General features: G+C 47.6%; 1 protein-coding gene across 4 annotated transcripts in view; it reads right to left on the minus strand.

Annotated features, from left to right (window-relative positions):
• Window positions 1–19,447, minus strand: part of INPP5B (inositol polyphosphate-5-phosphatase B) — a 923,852-nt gene that overhangs the window by 280,206 nt on the left and 624,199 nt on the right. For all 4 annotated transcript variants that reach the window (XM_078681233.1, XM_078681230.1, XM_078681231.1 and 1 more), the window contains one exon: window positions 13,224–13,389. In XM_078681233.1, coding sequence (XP_078537359.1) covers window positions 13,224–13,389 — 166 coding nt within the window. The remainder of the gene's footprint in view (window positions 1–13,223; window positions 13,390–19,447) is intronic.

The raw sequence follows: 19,447 nt of genomic DNA on the forward strand, positions 1-19,447 counted from the left end.
CTTTCGACAAGAATGCTTTGCATTGGATTGTGTCTCTCAGGAATGGAATTACTCGATTGGGAACAAATGAAGACTTTGCAATGTTCACTATCAAACCCAGTTTGCTGAACAGCCAAAGACATGTGTTTGTGTTCCTTGTTGCTTGCTTTGCCGTTGGTGCCTTTAGCTGCCAGTCGTCCAAGTAGGGGAATATTTGGTGACCTTGAGAGCATAGGGCTGCGGCCACCGGCGCAAGGCACTTTGTAAATATCCTGGGAGCCAACTTGAGGCCGAAAGAGAGAACTTTGAATTGGTAGTGGGTACCAGCCACCGTACACCTGAGGAATTTTCTATGCTTCCGATGAATGGGGATTTGGAAGTATGCGTCATCCAGATCGAGGGAGGTCATGAAGTCTGCCTTGTTGAGACATTGTAAGATCTCGATCAGAGTTACCATCCTGAAAGTTTGTTTCCTCAGGAACTTGTTTAACTTTCTGAGATTCAAAATTGGTCTTCATTCCCCGGACTTTCTCATAATCAAAAAGAAATGGGAGTAGAAACCTTTCCCTCGTTGCAGAGTTGGAACCTCCTCGATGGCTCCTTTTGAGAGCATAACTTTTGCTTCTTTCTTTAATAAGTGAGGAAGAGAGGCAAAGGCCCCACTGGGTGGTGTAGTTGAAGGTTTTAGTACGAACTCCAGCGTGTGACCGAAGGCAATCAAATCCAGCACCCAACGGTCCAATGTTATACTGTAAGAAGGTGGATACCTGACTATGGTTACCCCAGATTTTTTGCCTTGTGTTTAGCTGGTTTTCGACTTAGTTGGCCTGGGATCCTGCTAATCAGGGCCCCAGGCTATCTGCACTCTCTTTAAATGGACTCCATGTACTATAGGTACCTCACCAATTTGGTACTGGACACCTTATCAGCCCCTGTACAGTGCACTATAGGTGCCCAGGGCATAGGTGCATCCAAGGCCACCAGGGGCTGCAGCATGTCTTTTGCCACCCCTGGCTGGTACTTAAATCGACACAACTGGCTGTTCACACAGCTGGGGCAAGGTGGTGTACTCCCCCCTTGCTTAGATATAGTATACCTATGTCTAAACCTACATCTGGACACATAGACACCTATAAGTCACTCCTATGGCAGGCCTTTACAATCCTGGAGGCAGAGTGCTTGGTTTTATGTGAGATGGGGCTCTAGCATGAGCTGAGCCTGTCTGCAGTGTTCGGAACCATTTCCTTACTGCTGTTCCAGTGATACTGCCATACCATATACTCTTAAGTGCATTATAATCCTCGCGGTTAATGCTAACTTTGGTTTGGCTTTATCAAAACATGTCGTGTTTGGTGTCATACACTTTGGAATACTACCCCCTCGCCAGTTCTGGCGACGGGGGTAGCATTCCACCCTTCTAGAGGGAGAAGACATGTTACTTTGCTTTAAATGCGGTTAATCCTAACCAGAGCCTCAGCATCACAAAATGGATGCTGCTACCCTGACACAAGTCTGACCTCCTGCTGCTGACCGAAACTTGGCAGGGGAGGCCTGGACAAATGGTTTCCTGTCACAGGGAGGTGTTACACCACCCCAGACAGGAGATAGTGGATTGGAGCAGGGAGGTTTGAAAGAAACTAGACACTGCCTGGGGCACACAAGGTGTCCCATGAAAAATCCAGTCAAACCGGTTCTGGGGCACTCCAGCCCCAGCTCTGGCGCGAAACTGGACAAAGGGAAAGGGGTGTAACCACCCCCTTCCTGGGTCCCACCCATAGGAGGGACCTAGCAGGTAATCCAGCCCCTTGATTTGACATAAAAGTAGGAGCTGTGCAGATGCACCTCAGATTATCCTGACTGAAATGTATGAAACGAAACTCTGGACCCTTCGACATCCCACTCGACGTGGAAGACTGAATAATCTCCCTAGTGGTCAAGGAGTGACCACCCTGTGCAAACAGGCACCATCCAGTACCTCGACGTTTGCTTTGTTGCAGTTCCCGCCGGAACTCGAGCGACAGATCGACAAGACCCAGCGTGCCTGCCTTCTAACAGCCGATCCACAGTCCCTGAAGAGCTGAGACCCGTGGAGGCGACCTGAAGCGTGGGGCCGGCCATCTTGGAAAAACTACGAAGCGCTGACCGTGCAGCATCCGAGGCTCCCTCGAGGCTGTGCATTGGAGTTTGAGAAGCTCCAGCCCCGAGCAGCTTTTGCACCGAAGCTCACCCCTCCACACTCCTCGAGTGCTGTGTGGGGCCCTTTTGCATTTTCCTGCTCAACGCATTGGTCCGGTCACTTGCCCGTTGGCTAGTGGCCCCAGTACCGACGAACCTTTGAATTTGCTCTGCTAGTCTGGTTGCTTCAGACTGGCCCTCGCTCCCCTGAAAAGGAGCACCCGCTCAGACCTTGCTGGTCCGAGTAAGAAGTGATCTTCGAATCCCGCGTGGGTTGCCTTTGCCAAGGCCTGTTGACTCCGATCCGGAAGCCGACACCGCTGACAGCGAGAGCCTTCGTGGGACAGCTCGTGATTCACTGGACATCCTCGGTGCCCCAGAGACCACGTGGCAGCGGAGACAAGATTCACGACAAGCACCTGATTGCGCCCGACATTGCCTGGTTCCTTCCTGGTTCTTTCCTGGTCACTGGCTAGTGACCCAGACTCTGTCCCCTCTGCTTTCAGGTACTCTACATCTTCGATCCACTCTTGGATCACACCGGACACTTCTCTTCTGGACGCCTGCAGCATCTTCATCTCCAGGCACCATAGATCTTCGTGACGAAACCCGACACATCTTTTCACCTGTGCACCCGCTTCCTGTGGGTGAGGTAACTCTTGAACGCCGGTGCTCCTGTAGTGGTTTACACCTCTAGTGTCTAAGTCTAAAGTTTTGTCCTTCTAGTCCAGTCGGAAGACTCTTAAAACTGTAACTCGATAACTTTTACGCACCATTGACTTTGCATTGGTGCATGCGTGTGCTTTAGGCACTGCACCCGGATCCCGCGGGCTACTCCCGTCCTAACTGCTGTTAGTCCAGTGTAGTCCCAGCGATTCCCAAGGCCCTAGGCCTTACCCCTGATCGATTGGTGATGCTTATACCACTTTTTTGATATATGGTTTGAGTGGCCATCAGCCTCATCCATAATTGTGCAACTTGTATATGTTATACTGTGCTTTTGTTTAAACGCTTGTGCTTCTTTACTCATAAAGATTATTGGGGATTATTCTGAGAATAAATACATATATGTTTATAATATATAACTTGTGTGGTGTCCTTTCATTTGATATTACAGGACTGCATATGGTAAAACAGCTGGCTTCACATGTCCTCTTGAGTTAAGCCTTTAGGCTGCTTAGTCCATGCTACCTCTAGGATAGCTTGTCTTTAAGGTTGACTTACAACCACCACCATAAGTGATTGTTTGGACTGATATAAGGTGCCCCCAGAATTGGAGACATCATACATCAGGCCAACTTCTCACATATACTCTCCCATTGCCGGAAGAAACTGGATATCTTTGCACTCAAGGAAGGGGAAAAAGAGGGGGAAGCTGGTACCCTGGTGAGATCATTATTTTCTTCCATTGTCTCTGCCTTGGATAGATGTTCTCTTTCTGCCTCCTTTGCTAAAGAAACCAACCGTGGCCGGTTGACAGTAGGCAGCAGGTAGTTAGGATTGCCTATATTGTGGTTGATAGGGCTGGTATTGTTGTGCCCTCTGGAAACTTCCTCTGGAAGTGGTAAACCACACCCTTTTGCCCCCCTGAATGATTATTTCCTTTATTGGAGGGAACCCAAGGATTTTGCTGTATTCGTGTCTTTTTTGATGGATAGAAGCGCCTCATCTATAAGTTTGCCAAACAAAGCATCCCCATCAAACGCCATATCCAAAACCTTTGACTGTACCTCCAGTCTAAATGTGGTTGATTTCAACCACCCATGGCGCATTAAGACTGCTGCACTTGCCAGTTGGCGGAACCGTGTGTTGGCTATGTCCATAGCGCAGTCGATTTTCTCTGAGGCCGCCTGCTCTACTTCTAAGAGGATCTTTCTGGCTTCCTTCTTCCTGTCCTCAGGAAAGAGGTCTAATAAAGAGGCCATATCCGAACACATTTGTCTATCGTAATGGCTGATGATAGCCAAAGCGTTGGCCGTCTTGATGGTAGTTGATGGTAGTTGCAGCCATGGTGGAGAAACGGTTCCCCATGATATCCAACTTACACCCTTCTTTGTCCGGAGGAGTTGAGATCAGGGTGGCAGGGTTCTTAGATCTCCTGAGAAATCAAATAATCAGGCCTAGGGTGGCCTGTCAGACAGGAGGGCACATTTTCTGGGGCTCTGTACTTTTTCTCTATGCGAGAGAGCACTGGTGGTATTGTGGCTGGGGTCATCATTATTTTTATCCCCTCTTGCCAGATGTAGTCTATTATTGGAATTATGCGCATAGACATTCTGGCTTCCTCTTTAAAAGCATACAGGAAGCAGTCTGTATGTGTAATATCCATGGGGAGATGGAATCTATTAGAAGCGCTCTCCATTAAGCTGTGGAAACACCCTATGTCTTCTGGCAGGGAATCCGCTGGATGGTGTGACGGAGGGGAGTAAGTGGGAATTATGTAGTCCTCCCAAGGGTCTGCAGGCATTGGTTCTGGAATTTCACCTTCTTCTCTGTCCTCATTCAAAGAGGAAGGGTCGACCGGATCCGGCTCTTGCGTACAAGGTCATGGCACTGTAGGTGTTGCTGGCGAACTCGGTTTCTAAAGAGCCTGTGGTTGCACTGGCAGCTCCTTTTGAACATCTTGAGATGGAAATCTGTGTTTGCAGTCTGCCAGCATAGCTTGATGGTCTTGAATCAAAGATGGCAGCAGGTGAGCTATCTCTCTAGGGCGAGGTTTGTGATATTCGTAGTGTTGATAATGACGTGGCGGTGCCAGATATGGCTGGTAGTATTGCTGACATAGTCCTCGTCATCTTCTTGGAACTTAACGTGCAACTCCGATGGACTATGCGCCCCTCCATATACTCCATCTTTTTCCTCATCCTCTTCGTCCGACTCCTGTAGATCCAAAAGGTGCAAAGAAGGCAAAGGGAAGATTTTACTGTAAGCTAACATCCCAGGATGTAACAAGCATTTACAATGCAACGGTTTCGCCTTTTCAAAAGTTAGAGCTATTGGCATTGTAAATGACAATTTTTTTATTTATGTGTTGGTTTTGAAAACAGATAAATAAATGGCATTGTCATTTACATTGCCAATAGCTTAATCTCTCGCAAATGTGAGACCTATTTTACCCTACTGGATGAGCTCAGCAGACAGCAATTACTACCACACACACACACCCAGAGCCACAGACACCCAGAGCCACACACACACAGCCAGCCACACCACCCAGAGCCACACACACCCACCCAGAGCCACACACACCCACCCAGAGCCACACACACCCACCCAGAGCCACACACACCCACCCAGAGCCACACACACCCACCCTGGAGAGCAAGCACAGCGAGGGGGCAGGGAAGCAAGCACAGCGAGGGGGCAGGGAAGCAAGCACAGCGAGGGGGCAGGGAAGCAAGCACAACGAGGGGGCAGGGAAGCAAGCACAGCGAGGGGGCAGGGAAGCAAGCACAGCGAGGGGGCAGGCAAGCAAGCACAGCCAGGGGGCAGGCAAGCAAGCACAGCCAGGGGGCAGGCAAGCAAGCAGAGCCAGGGGGCAGGCAAGCAAGCACAGCCAGGGGGCAGGGAAGCAAGCACAGCCAGGGGGCAGGGAAGCAAGCACAGCCAGGTGGCAGGGAAGCAAGCACAGCCAGGGGGCAGGGAAGCAAGCACAGCCAGGGGGCAGGGAAGCAAGCACAGCCAGGGGGCAGGGAAGCAAGCACAGCCAGGGGGCAGGGAAGCAAGCACAGCCAGGGTGCAGGGAAGCAAGCACAGGCAAGGATGCAAGCACAGCCAGGGGGCAGGGAAGCAAGCACAGCCAGGGGGCAGGGAAGCAAGCACAGCCAGGGGGGCAGGGAAGCAAGCACAGCCAGGTGGCAGGGAAGCAAGCACAGCCAGGGGGCAGGGAAGCAAGCACAGCCAGGGGGCAGGGAAGCAAGCACAGCCAGGGGGCAGGGAAGCAAGCACAGCCAGGGTGCAGGAAAGCAAGCACAGGCAGGGAAGCAAGCACAGCCAGGGGGCAGGGAAGCAAGCACAGGCAAGGATGCAAGCACAGCCAGGGGGCAGGGAAGCAAGCACAGTCAGGGGGAAGGGAAGCAAGCACAGCCAGGGGGAAGGGAAGCAAGCACAGCCAGGGGGGAGGGAAGCAAGCACAGCCAGGGGGCAGGGAAGCAAGCGCAGCCAGGGGGCAGGGAAGCAAGCACAGCCAGGGGGCAGGGAAGCAAGCACAGCCAGGGGGCAGGGAAGCAAGCACAGCCAGGGGGAAGGGAAGCAAGCACAGCCAGGGGGAAGGGAAGCAAGCACAGCCAGGGGGAAGGGAAGCAAGCACAGCCAGGGGGAAGGGAAGCAAGCGCAGCCAGGGGGCAGGGAAGCAAGCACAGCCAAGGGGCAGGGAAGCAAGCGCAGCCAGGGGGCAGGGAAGCAAGCGCAGCCAGGGGGCAGGGAAGCAAGCGCAGCCAGGGAAGCAAGCGCAGCCAGGGGGCAGGGAAGCCAGGCAAAACCTAATAAAAAGGGTATGCATGGAAAACTTGTGCAACACCCCGAGGACACACCGTATGAGCCGCCTAGGAGCAGCGCATGACCAAGTACACCCGCCTTCCCTCCAATGGAAGTCAGCCCATTCCACCCCCCCCAAGAAGGACAATGAACGTGTGGCGCACAGACAGCACCGAAGTGCTCCCACAAATAAACAGTTGTGCAAGAGCTCCCCGGAGACCCATCCACTGAGCCGCACACAAGCTGTCCCGGGCCGACCCAGCTCCACAACTACGCAACCCAGCTCTGGCCGCAACGCACCTCCAACCCCAATGCCGCCCCCCCCCCCCAACAGGGGCAACAAAACATGCAACAAAACACAACCTCTGGCCTCGGGGACTGCAGGTGAGGGGGGGAGACAATGCCCGGGCACTCACCGCAACATGCTAGCATGTCCAGCAGACCATGGCATCCACAAGGGGGGGCAGGGGACTCACCGCCAGAGGCGCCAAAGGCAACCACTGACCCGACGCCTGAGCGGCCTGACCATGCGACGCGGACCCTCATTGAACGAACGAGAACGAGAGCAATGGAGGGGGGGTGGGAACGGAGACACGGACAGCGGGAGGGTGGGGTGAACATCCACAACACGGGGCATGTAGAGACGACAGCAAAGACACACACAACAAACAGGGAGACGACATGAGACGGGGTACACATACAAAAAGGGAGACGACATGAGACACATGCAAATAAAATGCAAATACACATGCAAATAAAATATTAAACAAAATGCTGCTTACCTGATCGCAAATAACAACAACTTCCTGGCAACTTAAATCTCGCAGACCACTCCGGCTAAAGGCACTTCGAAAAATACGAAAAAATAACGAGAAAAAAATAAATAAACACACGCCCACAGCCGCATGACGATCGCAAAGGGGCGGGATGAGTAAAAATCGCGGGAACGCCCACTTATCTGCTCCGGCAATGACGGGCAGATCTCTGTTCCAATGGCTAGCCTCCATTTATGGAGCTAGCCAATGGAACAGAGAGGGGGGACAAAGCTACATACTGTGTAAACATAAGATTTCGCCTGCGCGATACTGCTTGCGCAGTAAACGCCAGGCGAAACCTAAAAACGTCTTCGTCACTTTAATCATCGTCGATTGTGGCGTTGACGGATGCCTGGCCACTGACAATGGAAACACGGTAGTCAACGCTGTCATCGTCAATGGTGTCGTCGACGGAATCGCAATCACCAATGGCCTCATCGGCGGTGTCAGAGTCAGCAAAAGTAGTGATGTCGACAGTGTGGACGTCGCCGGTATCTTCGTCGGCTTCGTCACTGCAACCCTCACCGAGTGCACAGATGGGGCGGACGTCGACGATGATGGTGTCAACGATACCTTCATCGACAGTATGGGCCCAGAGATGGCCATTGTCGTCATTGTACCGGACATCAACGTAACCATGTAACTTGTTGTCACCGACGATCCGGTGACAGTCGTCAACGGTGGCATCGTCGTTGGGGGTTTTTCAGTTCTGCTTTTCCCCGGATCTGATGAGAAGGCTCTATGGTGCTTCTTTTCTTTCCTCACTTGAGTAGGGGAAACCGAAGACGGGGGCTTAGAGGAGACCTTAGAATGTTTCTTCTGTTTTGAGCACTTGCTTTCTGAGGAGGGTTGGAGGTGTTTCCTGCCCTCTCCAGAGTCTTTGTCTTGAGATATTTTCCTCTCTGGTGAAGCATGGATGAGCCATCACTGTCTTCCTCCAATGACGTACAGTGCTTAGTGGACTGTAGTCACAAAAGCAGCCTTCCCTCTCTATCTCTTAAAGTTTTAGAAGAGAAAGCACAACCGATTTTGCACTGTTTCACCTCATGGGCTGGGTGGAGGCAATAAATGCAGTCCTGGTGAGGCTCATCAAAATGGACTCTTCTTGCTACAGGTCTTGAAGGCCCGAAAGAAAAACCTCGAAGGTAGAAGAAAAACTGAGTAGACCTCAGAGAGACTCCCTTAGCACACGACGTGCAGTGGAAGTCTGTGGGGAAACTGCCTCTACTGGAAAGGTTCTAGAGGGTGCTAGCAGCTGACTGTCTGCATTCAACATTAGGTCCTTGTTGAAAAAGGACATAGCTAGGCTATGTTAGACATTTTCTTTGGCCATTCAAGCCTTTAACATTATTTAAATACTGCTTGAATATGGTACAGTGGGACTCCCATCTCGACGACGGAGAATTATTCAGTTATGTGAATCTATGAAAGATACCCCAATACTGGATAATCACCCACCTCTCTCATACTATCCATTATTGGAATGTGAACGTTGCGGTGACACAAGAGAATATAAATGCCACCTTGTCGAACTACCTAGAGGGGCTTTACGTGTAACCGGGAGCGCCAGTCCTGGAACACACTGAAGTATTCTTGCCTGCATCATCCTTCCAGAGCTGTCTCATGATGAGGTTGAAACATTAGACTGGGAGATCACAAGAGAAGACGTGATTGCTGCTATTCCTGCCCTACCCAACAGTAAGACCCCTGGAGAGGATGGATTCTGCTCCAAGTTTAGTCAGACATATCTAGACACAGTGGCTGACAGACTTTTGGAAGTGTCATTGAAGTAAAAAAAGAATGGAACATTGCCACGCTCCATGAGAGGCAGTTATAGTGAAGGTGCCCACACCTAAAAAAGAGCCCAGGGAGGTCAGCTCCTATCGTCCGTTGTCCATGTTAAATGAAGCTACGAAAAACCTTTCGAAGATCTTAGCCACCAGGATGCTACCTATGGTGAGGTCACTGGTTCATAAGGATCAATGTGACTTTATTTAGTCCCGCAACACGTTCATGAATAGACACTTTGGACAGGTTATGGACTTGATGGAACATTCAGTGGAAGAGTGCACCCTGGCAGCACTCGACATCGAGAAGGCGTTTGACTCACAGGACTGAGATTACATGGTTAAGGTGCTCAAGAAGTTGGGTTTTAGCTGCAGGTTCCTGAAATGTATTGGCCTGCTATATGGTGGCCCAATTCCTAAAGTTAAGTCGGTGTGATCCGGTGGTCAAGCAGCTGGAAAGTGGAGTGAGAACCAGGCAGGGGTACTCTCTGTCATCCCTGCTCATTGCAATGGAAACTTTAGGGGTCCAATTGCACAGCGCAATGCAACCCTGGGCAATAAAGACAGATGGGGTGGCCCATGTGGTATCCCTAGATGTGGATAACGCTCTGGTATACTTAGCCCAACCTCAGGGATCATCTGCTGCAAGAGTTACATGAGTTTGCAACAATTTCTGGCCTTTGTGTAAATATGTGTGTAAACAAACAGTTTCCCAACAGGTATCATTCATTTAGACAGTTACAAAGATATGTACAAACATTATCTTTGACAGACAAAAGAGACTCAATATATCCGTTTTTATATGCCGATGGCATCAAAGTAACACAAACAAATTAGAATGGACAGTATTATCAGCACTGAAAGTTAAAATTACACAACCCAAGTTGTACTTGGTGCAAACAAGGTGCAAGTGATGTGCACGACAGCGACGCAAGTGACAAACGTGCTCAGCGTGAACGGCGCAAAAGATACAAGTGTACAATATTTACAGTGATACAGTGTGACTAGATCCTAAATAGGAACATATTATTTAAGATGTTCAAGGATGGTCACAATGTAGGTAGCGCCTTTTGAATGGGCTGGGGAGTCGACGACGTTTCGATCCAGTCAAGTTTGGATCATCCTCAGGACAGGGTTGTAGAATGGAGCAGTGCTGTAGGAAGGGACGAGAGGGGATGGAGTTAGGGGGTGACAAGTATGATCACAAGACAGATATAATTGTGTGGACCGAAATACTAGAGGGCCTGAGATAGTTAGAGTTACTAATGCAAAAGTTATTGTGACCCCTAAAGGCATAAGGTTCAGGGACTGCCAGAGCTTATGAAGGCATGGAATGGTTGTTGGATAACAGGGAGAACCTGCTCAGAGGGCCATATAGTGTCTATGACTTGAGCAGTCAGCACCCATGTATTTCAGAGAAGCACAAAACCAGCAAGAAAGCGCGTCCACTCAGTGCCCTAATTAGTGCTTTGCCTACATTTTCAGATTCAATCCCCGGACACCGCGATCTTCGACATTGTCCTTGACCGCCGATTCCTGGTCCTTGCCGTCTAAATTAATTGTGGGACTACAGACGCCCTACAGGTAAGACGCCACGCCTCTTTTCATAACTCGAACTTCGGGTCATTCCTCACGGACCCCCTTCATCCCATCACTATTTTTCTGTAGGTCACAGCCTCATTCCTGGTTCCGAACGAGTTGACATCCCGGAACATTCCGTCACAGCAGACACGCAATTGAAAGCGATGTCACGTGTATGCCACGTTCCCTGAGCCAACATATGTGGCATGCGCTGCCTATGCCACACACTGTTTATAGGCTGTTATTCCTATGGTGCACGGCCCCCTCGAGTATACACCTGCTGTAAAACCTTGTGGCCCCCCAGCCTCATAGAGCCAGCCAGTTAAACGTACATACCGCCAATGAGCTTTCTTGCTGGTTTTGCGCTTCTCTGAAATACATGGGTGCTGACTGCTCAAGTCATAGACACTATATGCCCCTCTGAGCAGGTTCTCCCTGTTATCCAACAACCATTCCATGCCTTCATAAGCTCTGGCAGTCCCTGAACCTTATGTCTTTAGGGGTCACAATAACTTTTGCATTAGTAACTCTAACTATCTCAGGCCCTCTAGTATTTCGGTCCACACAATTATATGTCTTGTGATCATACTTGTCACCCCCTAACTCCATCCCCTCTCGTCCCTTCCTACAACCCTGTCCTGAGGATGATCCAAACTTGACTGGATCGAAACGTTGTCGACTCCCAAGCCCATTCAAAAGGCGCTACCTACATTGTGACCACCTTTGAACATCTTAAATAATATGTTCCTATTTAGGATCTAGTCACACTGTATCACGGTAAATATTGTACACTTGTATCTTTTGCGCCGTTCACGCTGAGCACGTTTGTCACTTGCGTCGCTGTCGTGCACATCACTGGCACCTTGTTTGCACCAAGTACAACTTGGGTTGTGTAATTTTAACTTTCAGTGCTGATAGTACTGTCCATTCTAATTTGTTTGTGTTACTTTGATGCCATCGGCACATAAAAACGGATATATTGAGTCTCTTTTGTCTGTCAATGATAATGTTTGTACATATCTTTGTAACTGTCTAAATGAATGATACCTGTTGGGAAACTGTTTGTTTACACACATATTCTTACCCCAATCCCAACGTGGTTGATGGGTCATACTCCTGTTCTTTTCCATACTTTGTGTAAATAGGCAGGAGTTTGTCTGCTCCCGTTAGCAGGCTTTAGGGAAGTTGCACTGACGCATCTACCCGGCTGGGGCTTTAGATGGGAGCAAACCAAGTTCTGCTACTTCAGGATATGGGTGTCACACACTGTACACACTGATGTGCTGTACTATGAATGCAACCTGAGCAGAGCATTAAGGGGATCAGAGTTACCTCTCTGGTTCTGGAACACTCTCCCCCTTTGTGTCATGGGCAGAGTGGTGCTAGCAAAAATAGTATTATTGCCTATAGCTGCTACATAATTCCATGTACCCTGTATGTAAGCCTTTTATTCAGGAGATTGATTAATTATTGGCGGAGCTAACATGGGCAGGAACAACCACTGGGGACGGTCTGCCAGTTGGTGAATATATGAAGGTATGTAAACTGCTAAAAGGTTTTAGGCTCTCGGTAGCCCCAGAGTCTAAGTAATTTAGTCTTGGGATGGACACAAAATCCTAAACTTGATCCTTTCATGAGAGTTCAAAGTGCTTTTAGGAAACACTTCTTGGCAGTATCATCAGCAACCACAGCAAGATGGGTGAGATGGGTGATATGGGCAAAGCAGAAAGTAGGCATCAGTAGTGTCAACACTCAGCTAGAGGAGCCACGGCTTCCAAGGATAGGTGCTCGGTAGTAGGACATTATGATGCCAGGAAACTGGTCATCCAATTCAACCTTTAAACATTTTTACATTAAGCTGGTGGACAATATTTCTTAACTAGTAATAATCAAACTTTAAACTATCATAAACTTCTCCTCTGGTCAAGACATAAAATAAAAAATGTCCTAGCTAATGTGAAGACTAGATTAAGGTAAAGGATTTTGTGAGGTTGAGGTCATAGGAAGAAAGAGGGAGAGAGGAGGAAGACTTGGGATTAAATATAGGGACTGTGATTGGATAATATGAACTACATTCTTTTCTAGAGGTTCTTGGGAAATGTAATGTTACTGTAAATATTGTTGGCTGTTGGAGAAACAGCATAGAAAGAAAAGCAGAATCCTTGTCTCTGTGGTCTTTCATAGAATTGAAACATTCCTTCATGTTAACTAGGACATTTTTTATTTAAGTATAAAGGTAAGAAATAGGCATGTGTATCATTTCAATGATCCAGTAACTAGCAATGGCCTTTAATGATAAAAAATATTGTATTTCACAATCCCAGCAGTAATAAAATGTTCAATATTAGTATTTCTTATATCAGACGCAAACACAATGCTTGGTATGCACATTTCTGAAACATGCAATTACCTTGCAATAGAAACCCCTTGCTGGGGTTGGCAATTAGCCATGGCTTGCAGTATCGTGGCTCGTCCAACTTATTGATGAACTCAAACTGGCATGCCACCTGCCCATCATTGTGGATTTTGAATGTCTGAACCTGAAGCTGCATGAACTTCACATCACTGAAGTGGAACTGAGTAGGAAACACAAAGGGCGCCATCAAAGGTTAGTCTATTCTCATGACCCACGCAGATTAAGCCAAGTCAATAGAGGAGCACAGTCAATCTCCTGCTCATGTACAGCGCTGTATATTTAAGTTACCAATGAGGGCTACAATAAAGTTCTACATTAATTAGATACACTTTATACATACAGTACGCATTTATTACAAAAAAGAAACACAAACCCAACCATGACAGAGCCTAGATGTAGTGAACAGAAATTTTGGAGTACGTGGTCTTGGTAATCATGAAGGGGCAATCAGTTGGGTCCATTTGAGTTTTTAAGGCAGTGTCCCGCAAAAACAATAAATATCTCTTTGCATCTCTTTACATAACCCCGCAACACCAACACATATAATTCCAGAGGTAAACAGCCATTACAACGAGTCTATTACAACGCAGCCGTTGCTAGGCAAGTGCTGTTACATCGCATATGCCTTTACAATTAATTTAGTTGTAAAGGCATGAATGGTAAAGGCATATGCGTTTCAAATGTAAGTATTAGGTAAGTATTAAGTGTTTGTATATATAGGTTGGTTATGGGTTTTCGGGTGGAAGGGTAATTGTAAGGTTTATGGTAGGTATGGGTTTTCGGGTGGAAGGGTAATTTAGGGTGGGTAAGTGTTTTTGGATGGCATGGGTATTATTAGGGTTTAGGCTGGGTATGGGTTTTCGGGTTTAAGTGTGTAGGAGTTGTGGGGATTTATGGGAATATATATATATATATATATATATATATATATATATATATATGTATATGTATATATATATATATATATATATATATACATATATATATGTATATACATATATATATATATATATATATATCTATATATCTATATGTATATACAAGTATATATCGAGTTAGTGGATGGAGCACAAACTCTGGGTACACAGAGTAGGGAAGTAGGTTGCGCTGAGCCTTTGCATCATGCAACCCTGAAAGCTATCAGCTGGAACGTGGCAGGCCTAAATAATAAGTTGGATGCCCCGGACTGGGTGGCGCTCATTGAACCCCACTCAGTCTGTGCATTTCAAGAGACGTGGTGTGTGGAACCAAGGCACAGAGTGGGTTATGCCACCTTCTTTGTCCCGGCAGGCATCCCAGCATCGGGTAGAGGTCGCCCTTATGGAGGTCTCTTAGTTTGGGTAGATATTTCTTTAGGATGGAGAGTACATCATCATCCCCAAAAATCCCCAGATTTGATGCGCATAACTATAACATGCCCAAGGAAAGCTGAAAAACTGGAGATTATTAATATCTACACACGTGGGGCTTCTGGGAGAGCCTTGTCACCAACTCTTTCTGCTTTGGAGGTAGCCCTAGGTGAGTGCAGCGGAGACTCGTTAATTATGGTCATGGGAGACTTTAATTGTACATTTGAGCCTCTATTGCCAGATGAATCTCTGGATCTGTATGACGAAGACTCAAGGAGAGGTGTCCCGTTACTTGATCTTCCAATCATAAATAGATGGACGCCCAGAATTATTCAGCTAAATTCCCTTACACTTGAGCATGGCTTGAGAGCAGCCAACGGGAGAACACGCTCAGACCTAGCGGGGGAACATACATATAATAGGGTTGGTCACTCATCCAGGATAGATTATATCCTTCTAAACTTTTCCCTGTGGGCCCACATGAAGGATATGATAGTTCTACCTTCCCTGGACAGTGACCACAATGCACTTTCACTATCCCTAACACGCTGGTGGTGGGAGAGTCACTTAGCTTGTGGAGACCTTGATGCACCTGAGCTAATGTCTTCGGGAGGGGTGGTTCCCTCAAATTGCCTAAGACGATTAAAGTGGGATAAAGTGGCAATTGATGAAGAAAAACTTTCTTGCATTCGAGCTGTTACCACTGCGGCCTGTGCCATTTTGGAAAATGAGCCTGTCAGCCCAAATCATATTTCAGCAATGTTTAGCGAGGTCTCGACGTCGATTGGGGACCTATTCAAGGCTAAAATAAAAAAGGGAAACAACAACCCTGATAAGCGTCAGGGCAAATTTGGCTGGTACTCGAAAGAGTGTCGTGCTGGAAAGAGAGCACTAATATTGGCAGTAAAAAGTGGAGATGCTACCCTAACAGCCACTAAACGCAAGAGTTACAAAGCAGAGTTAAAGTTAGCAAGGAGAGATTGGGAAGACGCATTTTGGCAGGAACTCCGTGTCGCCAGTGGTGAAAAAAATGCAAAAGGCTTTTGGGACTTATTACGCAAGAAAAACAGACCCATAGACACTGTCATCACATGTAACATAACTGAGGATCTATGGTATTCACATTTTTCAAAATTGTACACAGCACCTGTAGCAGAAGTGATGGACTTCGCTCTACCACAGATCTCTCGAGGCGATGGGAGCTACGAGGAAAGCCTGTTTACTAGGAAAGAAGCGGAAGGTGCCATAAAATCTCTTGTTCCGCGCAAAGCGGCTGGTCCCGATGGCCTTCCTGGTGACCTGCTTCGTGCAGACTTGGGTAACTGGAGTATGCTAATCGCATCAGTTTTAAACGCTGCAAGGGCGGGTGCTCCCCTGCCCGCCTCATGGATGGCCGCGGAGGTGGTCCCTCTGCACAAGAAAGGCTCAAGAGAAGACCCAGCGAATTACAGGCCGATTAGCCTGATCGATTGTTCGCAGAAAGTAGCAGGCAAGGTCCTTTTAGCCAGAGTTCAGCAGTGGGCAGATGAAAACAAGATACTTTCAGATTTCCAGGCTGGGTTCCGAGCTGGTACAGGAACAATTGAACAAACGTTAAGGCTACTTATGATCTATTGGAAGGTCGTCGTGATTGGGAAGGGTACCTTATATCTGGCCTTCATCGACCTCCGCACGGCCTTCGATTTGGTCCCCAGAAATAATTTATGGAAGGTTTTGTGTGACCTCGGCATGCCACCCTACTTGCTTCACCTGATCATGAGGTTCCACGAAAAAAACTATGCCCAAATTCGCTGGGGGCCGAATGGTCAAAAGACCTCAAGAATAGATGTGAATAGAGGTGTGAGACAAGGGTGCGTACTTGCACCAACACTCTTCTCGCTCTATGTAAATGGGGTGGTGGACTACTTGACCGGGATACCAGCAGATGCACCCCGTTTGGCAGGCCGTTTAATTCCTACCCTGCTTTTTGCGGACGATACTTTACTTCTGTCAAAATCCCCGATGGGACTTCAGCAGCTTCTCTCTGGTTTTGACGCCTTTTGTAAGCAAAGAGGACTCTGTATTAACACAGATAAAACAAAGTATCTTATCCTGAATCCTCCGCAAAAACTCGGCCCTCCCCCAACATTGGGGTCTGTTGCACTGGAAAGGACCAAGACGTTTGATTACCTGGGTATCCGGCTGGTGGACTCCATGAAATGGGACCACCACTTGACCAAAATGTTGCTAAGTTTGAAAAGAGTAACTGGGGCCCTGTTGAAAGAGCAGAGAGCAGCCTCCACAAAACCTATAGCAGCAGTAATGGACATTTACTCGGCCAGAGGAGTAAGTGCCGCTCTTTACGGGGCGGAACTCTGGGGGACGTCAAGCATGAAAGAGCTTACTCGAGCTGAGAACATCTTCTTGAGAAGTTTGATGTCCCTCGGTCCCTCTGTCCCTATCCTGCCGTTGCAATTGGACATGGGCTGTCGGGCGATTGAAGACCAAGCTAAGTTACGCCCTTTGCTTCTGTGGGCCCGCATCTGGAGAGTTCCTGAGCTCTCAAGTTATGCGGATGGCCTGCGGGAGATAATCAAATCTACAGGCTGGGCAAAAATAAAGTGGCTAAAGGACATCAAAGCATTACTTGTCAATCTGGGCCTAGAAGAAGCATGGCATCAACAGACAGCCCCGCCCAAATTAATGTTAAAACAACTCTACTGGAAATGGGTGGCAAATAAAAGATACTCTTCTGTGACGATTTGTAAATCGACTAGAAATTTTATGGAGTCTAAAGATGTCCCCATTAGAGAACTGTATTTGGACATTATCTCAGCCCCATGGGAAAGATCCCTGTATTTTAAATTTAGAATAGGTCTTCTCCCCTTAATGGAACTCACAAGCCACTGGAAAATTCCCCACCAGACTGCTCCGTGGTGCCCTTTCTGCCCACAGCGTCATGAATCTGTCCCTCATTTTTTATTCGAGTGTTCTGCTTATAAAGTTCCACGGATGAAATGGCTAAAACCCATGTGTCTTACACTGGGAACAAGACATTGTAATGTGGCACTAAGGATATTACTTTCAGACACTCGCTCATTTTATGCATGCGCCACCTCGAAGTATCTTGGGTGGGCATGGCGGATTCGGTCAAAAAGACTTAGACAAATTGTTTAATCATGTTTTTATTTCTTGGGTCTGTTTCATAAACATAACTTTTTTAGGTAATTTATACAATTTTTCCCCCAAAAAATAATAGTAAGAATTGCTGATTTCTTCATGCAAGGGGTCTTTTTACACGTTTTATCCTTAATGCTTCAAAATGAATTTTATATGTATGTATGCTTTTTAAGATATTTTTATGTCGAAATAAAGCCTTTTTGACTTGACTTGACTTGACTTGATATACATATAGATAGATATATATATATCCAATTACCGCTCCGGTGCTTCGATCCACCCCAAGGAGAAAAACACGGACTCCAGAATAACTTGCTCACTGCTGGCTGCAGTGACTTTTATTAAACCAGGTGCGAGATGTTGTCAGACAGGATGACGCGTTTCGGCTAACGTGTAGCCTTGCTCACATACAGACGTCTGCAGCAACCGAGGTGTTTCAGGCTAACGCCGTTCTTCCAAGGTTTACGCTGCTTTCGGGAGGCGCACCGCCGCTTATGAAGCGGTCCCGCAGCTGTCTCCGTGATACGCTGCGGGCCAAACTGGTGAAAGGCAACATGGAGGAAGGAATTGCGGGCATACCCAAGATATTGAATTGGACATTTGCCCCATAGATGTCAGCAGCCCACTGGGGTGTTATTGTGTAAAGAACTTCCAGTCCCAGAATTCATTGTGACATTTACTCACCTGTGTCCTATCAGGGATTTGAATAAAAGGGCGTTCACTGGATGTTCTGAATGTTGGTTTCTTATGGGAAAGCAGTGTAAACCTTGGAAGAAGGGCGTTAGCCTGAAACGCGTCGGTTGCTGCAGACGCCGGAATCACCTACAACCTGCCTTGACCTGACAACGCCGAGGGGGAGTGCGCCTTGGTCGTGGGCAAACTGTGATTCTGAATCTGTACGGCCGGTCCGGCCGGGAGGCGCACCGCCGCTTATGGAGCGGTCCCGCGGCTCTCTCCGTGATACGCTGTGGGCCAAACTGGTGAAAGGCAACATGGAGGAAGGAATTGCGGGCATACCCAGGATATTGAATTGGACATTTGCCCCATAGATGCCAGCAGCCCACTGGGGTGTTATTGTGTAAAGAACTTCCAGTCCCAGAATTCATTGTGACATTTACTCACCTGTGTCCTATCAGGGATTTGAATAAAAGGGCGTTCACTGTATGTTCTGAATGTTGGTTTCTTATGGGGAAGCAGCATAAACCTTGGAAGAAGGGCGTTAGGCTGAAACGCGTTGGTTGATGCAGACGCCGGTATCACCTACAACCTGCCTTGACCTGACAACGCTGAGGGGGAGTGCGCCTCGCTCGTGGGCAAACTGTGATTCTGAATATATCTATATATATATATATAAATATATATATATATTTATATATATATATATATATACACGGTTAGATAGATGTGCATGTATTATATATATATACACACACACACCTATGAATTTGTGTGTGAAAAAAATACATGTATACATATGTGTATATATACATAAATACATACATCATATATATACATATGTGATCAAGGCCGCATGTCTGGCGGCCGAAACGCGTCATTTGGACATTTGATGCACTAAATAAACATCATTAAGCAACAAGTCTTGCCTGCGGAGTCTGTTTCCCGGTAATGCGCCGCTCCCTGTGAAGGTTGCATCGCTGGGATCCTGATGTGACATATATATATATATATATATATATATATATATATTTA

This window comes from Lissotriton helveticus, chromosome 3_1 (assembly GCF_964261635.1).
Source record: "Lissotriton helveticus chromosome 3_1, aLisHel1.1, whole genome shotgun sequence".
NCBI lineage: Eukaryota > Metazoa > Chordata > Amphibia > Caudata > Salamandridae > Lissotriton > Lissotriton helveticus.